The 5,968-nt window shown below is 45.3% G+C and overlaps 1 protein-coding gene across 1 annotated transcript in view; it reads right to left on the reverse strand.

Moving 5' to 3' along the window:
• Positions 1 to 5,968, reverse strand: part of Dnah8 (dynein axonemal heavy chain 8) — a 228,267-nt gene that overhangs the window by 197,322 nt on the left and 24,977 nt on the right. Inside the window, 2 exon segments of the mRNA XM_026785784.1 lie at positions 520 to 596; positions 3,872 to 4,069. Of these exon segments, the coding sequence (XP_026641585.1) occupies positions 520 to 596; positions 3,872 to 4,069 (275 nt within the window).

A 5,968-nucleotide genomic window follows, 5' to 3' on the forward strand; every position in this document is an offset into this window, starting at 1 on the left:
AGGTGCATTGTACAGATGTGTGTGCAGGTACACGTATGTGTGAGTTCATATGTGAGTGTAGGTGCATGTGTGCAGATGTGTGTGTGCAGGTACATGTATGTGTGAGTTCATATGTGAGTGCAAGTGCGTGTGTACAGATGTGTGTGTGTGCAGGTATACATGTGCATGTGTATGCATGCGTGGAGCCCAGGGTACAACCCCAGGGGTTATTCCTCAGGTACATCCGCCCTTATCTCTTTTTTGAGACAGGGCCTCTTACTGGCATTGAACTGACTGATTCAGCTAAACTGCATGGTCACCGAGCCCCACGGATCCTCTTGCCTTTGCCTCCTCAGGAATGATGGGCTACAAACATGCCCTACTACGCCCGGTTCCCTTCTTGCTTTCTCCTCTTTTCACGTGGGTTCTGGGAATTGAACTCAGGTCCTCCCCCATCACAAAGCAAGCACTGAACCACCTGAGCTGTCAGAAACTGTGCCTTCCGAGGACCCAACCTCCTTCCGCCTCTGTAATAAATACCTCTGAAGCAGCTGCAGCGCCTGCTGGGAAGACAAGATCTTTCCGAAGGTACTGTTCATAAACGCCTGTATCTGTATCTAAAATAAAAGGGCGACATTCAAGTTATGTCTACACAAAGGAGGTTAGTTTTGTTCGATAGTTAACAACATTTCTAAAGACTCAGACACATCTACCTCCTAAGTTCCTGGTGATGTACAAGGTCCCTGTGATGGCACATGCCACATGGCTACCGAATGTCACTTAGAAGTGAGATGTAAATATAGAATGCACACTGCATGGCAAAGTCTCAGTACCCCTTCCCCAACACAGATTATATAAAATACTTCCTTTGTGAGTCATACATTAATGGCGTGTAAAAATTATGACACTCTGAATAGCTTGGAGCAGTCACAGAATATTAAGGCTAAACTCACCTTCTTTTTAGTCTATCCCTGTGGCTGCTAGGAAAATGAAAGGACCTTGTGTGGTTTGCATTGACAGCTTGTGGTTGGATATTCTGATCGAGGCAGTATATAAAGGTGTGAGGGCCCCCAGCTAAATGTTTCCCCTTGGGAAGTTTGTCATTTCCAAGCCTGGGTCAGAAGATGTGAGCTGCCACACTACCGCCCTAGGAAACCTGGCTGCTGTGGCCCAGTGGGAACAGGAGGCAGAAGATGATCCTCCAAGACTCCCACCATCCCCAGCAATGGGCTTCAAGCTCTTGGCCCTGAGAGGTGGAACTAAACCGGCTCCTTGCAGATGCATTTTCCATGTGGAAGGTATTGGTATCGGTGGTCAAATGGGTCACACCCACAAGGCAGTCAGACACTGGCAAGGGAAATTCAAACACTGACACTACAATCAAGTTATCTATTAATAGCTACCAAAGGGCTTATATGAGCCGGGTTTGACGGCACACACCTGAAATCCTAGCACGCAGGAGACAGAAGCAGGAAACCTGCAAAAGCTGAAGTCAGCCTGTACTATGTACAGAGATCCCGTCTCAAAAAAACTGAAGGGCTGGGATGTAGCTCAGTGGTACACAGTGCCTGCCAAGCTGGGACCAATCACCAGTCCTCAAAACAGGAAATCATATGGACACTAACTTTATTGAAAGCTAGAATTTACTCCTTTCATAATATATAAGCTTCATTAATAAATCATAAAGTTCTCAGAGAACAAAAATTTTAATTCCTGCTGCCATGAATATTTAACTCCCAATGTATTTTGGAAGTAAACTCCATCCAACTCAACTAGCCAAAATGAAAGGCAATAATGGGAATACATCTTGATATCAGAATCTAATTTTCAAAAAAAAATGAAAGGGAAGCAAAAAACTAAGCTAACTTTTCAGGCCTGATGATGTGGGGCTATAATCTTAGCTACTCTGCAGGCTAATGGAGAAAGAGCACAAGTTCAAGGCCTATCTTGACTATCGGAGAGATAGTAAGACTGGTAACATTTTAGGAACTGTCTTATTAATACAGAAAATTACATGCAATAAAATTTAAAAGATTTTTTAAGATGAGACAAAAATCTTATTTTTCCTTCACTTTCACATTAAAAAAAAAACTGAGTTTCAGAAATTGGAAAGGGAGGCCAGTGAGAAAACTCACCAGGTAAAGGAATTTATACCAATGTTTAACATATCCTTTGGATGTTTGGTTATCATGTATGTCTCTCATTGGGTATCTCATTTTTCACAAGGCAAAAAAGCTGAAAGGCTGGAAAAATATGATGAGTGAAACACACGGGTTGCAAACATGAAGACGTAAGTTCAGATTCAGTGGTGGTCTGCATAAAAATGCTCCCTATAGACTCACAGGGAGTGGCATCATTGGAAGTGTGTCACTGGGGGTGGGCACTAAAGTTTTAGAGGCTCAAGCCAGGCCCACTGTCACACTCTCTTCCTGCTGCCTGTGAATGCAGACGTAGAACTCTAGGCTTCTTCTCTAGCACCATGTCTGCCTGCCCACTAACATGCTTACCACCATAGCAATGATGAACTAAGCCTTTGAACCTATAAGCCCTGGTTAAATATTTTTCTTTATTAGAGTAGCCATGGTCAGCCGGGCAGTGGTGGTGCATGCCTTTAGTCCAGCACTCAGGAGGCAGAGGCAGGTGGATCTCTGTGAGTGTGATGCCAGCCTGGACTACAGAGCTAGTTCCAAGACAAGTTCCGAAGCTACACAGAGATATCCTATCTTGAAAAACCAAAGAAAAAAAGAGTAACTGTGGTCATGGTGTCTCTTCACAGCAATAGAACCCTAAGAGAGACAGATCCCCAGAGCCTACATAAAAAGCAAGGAATGATACTGTATACCTGCAATCTCAGGAATCACCCAAGATCACAGCAACAAGTGGGCCAGCTAGCCTGGTCTACATGGTGAAGTTCCAGGCTAATGGCAGGTCCTACCTCAAATCAAAGGTAAAAGACACCTGAGGTTGTCCCCTGGACTCCACACCTTGCACATTAAATACATACATACACATGACCCCACAAACCCGTGTGTGTGTGTGTGTGTGTGTGTGTGTGTGTGCGCGCTCACATACACATAAAAGTGGAAAACGTTTTGTAGGTTACTTTAAAAATCATTCACCCTGCACGTTTTTAAAGCAACTTGGAACGGGAATATAATAAACAGTGAATATGTGTGGGTAGAGAGACAGCTCAGCAGTTAAGAGCAGTGACTGCTATTCCAGAGGACCTGGGTTCTATTCCCAGCACCCACATGTGTTGGGGGTCCCTGCCATTAAGGCCACAGTCCACCATGCTGGATTGTTCTCTGAGCTCAGCACAAAATGGAGCCCCTTTCTCAGCGGGGCTTCCTCTTCTCTGCCTGACCTTATTTGGAGGATGACCATGCACACTGGAGCCCCCTACAAACACTGCTCTTTCCTCCCGCCCATATGCTAATTAGGTGCTGTGATATGACCAATCAGCTGTTCCGGCCAGTGACCCTAGGAACCCTTATGTACTTTACCCCTGGAGCAATGAAACGAGCTGTCTCTCTGAATTCTTTCTGTCATACTCACAGCCATCAGGCCCTGCTCACCGCTTCTGCTCCCTTCACCCTCACGGGCCAGCGGCCAACAACCCGGAGGAAAAGGAGACACCGACACATAGTGGCTCAGGCTACTCTAACTCCAGTTCCAGGGAATCTGATACCCTCTTCTGAGGGCACCGGGCACACATGTGATATACAGACATGCGTGCGAACAAAACAACCACACAAATGAAAGGAAATAAAATTTTTGAAAAGAGTGAACACATGAGCATTGCTCTCCATGTGGGTATTTGCACTAACAGTACCGAGAGGCACCGCCAGCTATGCTTCCGTTTTTCTCAGTGCAAACTCGTGTAACTACTTACCTCCAAAGTATTGATTTTTGACATAAAATCTGAGAAATCTGTGTCAAATTCTGTTCTTCGTGGATCCAGGATGTCATACTGGTTTTTCTTAATCCCTTGATAGATGTTTTTGAATTTTATCGCCATGATATCTATTCCTTCGATTGTAGAGTTGCTCAGCGCTGTGTACGTCTGCACAATGGTTATCATTTCTGTAATCTTCAAATGGAAATGCCAGATGGTTAGAACTGGGCTTCTGGGCTGAGTGCGTTTGCACAATGGTTATCATTTCTGTCATCTTCACATGGAAATGCTAGATGGTTAGAACTGGGCTTCTGGGCTGAGTGCGTTTGCACAATGGTTATCATTTCTGTCATCTTCACATGGAAATGCTAGATGGTTAGAACTGGGCTTCTGGGCTGAGTGCGTTTGCACAATGGTTATCATTTCTGTAATCTTCACATGGAAACGCTAGATGGTTGGAACTGGGCTTCGGGCCCCTTCTCTGGCATAGGCTTTTTAATGGATCATTGACTTAAAAACAAACAAACAAAAAATGCTGCTATCCTGTACTGTATCCCAACACTTGAAAGGATATGGCGGGAGGATGAGGAATTTGACGGCATCCTCAGCAAATAGTGAATCTGAGCAAATCTGAGCAAATCTCCGTGTGTGCGACAAGCTGGGAAGGCTGGGAATCCACGAGACCTGAGTGCAGTTTGTAGAACCCACATGGTGGTTCACAACCATTTAAGATTCCAGTTCTTGGGGAATCTGGCAGCTTCCTCTGACCTCTGAGGGCACCAGGCATGCACAGGGTACACACACACATGGTACACATGCATATAAGCAAAACACGCATCCAGGGAAAGCAACCTAAAACAACAAACCCTCATATCTACAAATTATGCAGATCTTTGCCTTGAGTGATTCCTGCTCTGAATCCCTGCTTTCAGTAATACAGCTCAGAACTCTGTGGAGAGATTATTTTTGTCCAATGGTGGGAAAGGAAATGTGCCTCTCCTCAGTATGTCTTCCAAATACCGCGTCCCATGAAGACAATACTACTGGTTCTTTGACACGCCAGATTCTCATGGATTCTCACTACACCACACAGACAGGCCTTGTGCGCCTCACCCAGACGCGGCCTTGTCAGGGTGACAACTAGTCTCACCGCACTTTTTCCATAAGCCATTGTCTCAGAGATGCAACCACCTGAAATTTACAGTATGTTACAGGAGCTGTATAAACACGAGAAATGGCTGGACTGGCTCCTAATATAGAAATTCTACATGTCTACTATGTGAAGCAAAAGCCAAAACAGGAAGTCAACATGACTAACCTGATGTTACTCTGACCTCTAAAGACACTGACTCTCCCCCACCACCCAGCTACAATAGCCAGAAAGTAGGGCATGATAAGAAAAAACTATACAGTATGTGTCTTCATGTGGTTAGCTTAATTCATTTTATCTTCAGTTACATCTATTTCTCTGTATAATCATAAGATTTAATTTATTTTTTAATTATATGTGTGTGTGTGTGTGTATGTGTGTGTGACTGCAATTTCCCCCAAAGGCCATAAGAGGGCATGAGACCCCATAGAGCTGGAGCTACAAGAAGTTATGAGGGCTGGTTATAGCAAGAACAGTATGTGCCCTTAACCTGAGGTATCCCTCCAGGCCCTCTGACTTCTTTTTTTAACAGGGTCTCTCATTGAACCTGGAGCTCCACTGGTTGGCTGGCCACTGAGCTCCAGGAATCCACCTCTCTCTGCCCCACCAGCACTGGAGTTGGAGGCGAGCACCACCATGCATAACCATTTACAGGGCTGCTGGGTATCCTCACCCAGGCCCTTACAGGGCTCTGAAAGCGCATCACCAGAACCATCTCTCCAGTCCCTGTATAGATCCCCAGAATGACTGACACCTGGGAACCCTTAGTGTGGGTTCCCGATAGCCTTCTAAGGAACACCATTCCTCCTCAGGCCTAAATAACTAAAGTCAGAGGTGAGGGGTTTCCAGCAGCTGTCTGCCCAGCAAAGGCTCCCTATACACACGGTTCCCATACACACCATTCCCATTCTCACCATTCCCATACACACGGTTCCCATTCACAC

This window comes from Microtus ochrogaster, linkage group LG2, assembly GCF_000317375.1.
Source record: "Microtus ochrogaster isolate Prairie Vole_2 linkage group LG2, MicOch1.0, whole genome shotgun sequence".
Classification (NCBI taxonomy): Eukaryota; Metazoa; Chordata; class Mammalia; order Rodentia; family Cricetidae; genus Microtus; species Microtus ochrogaster.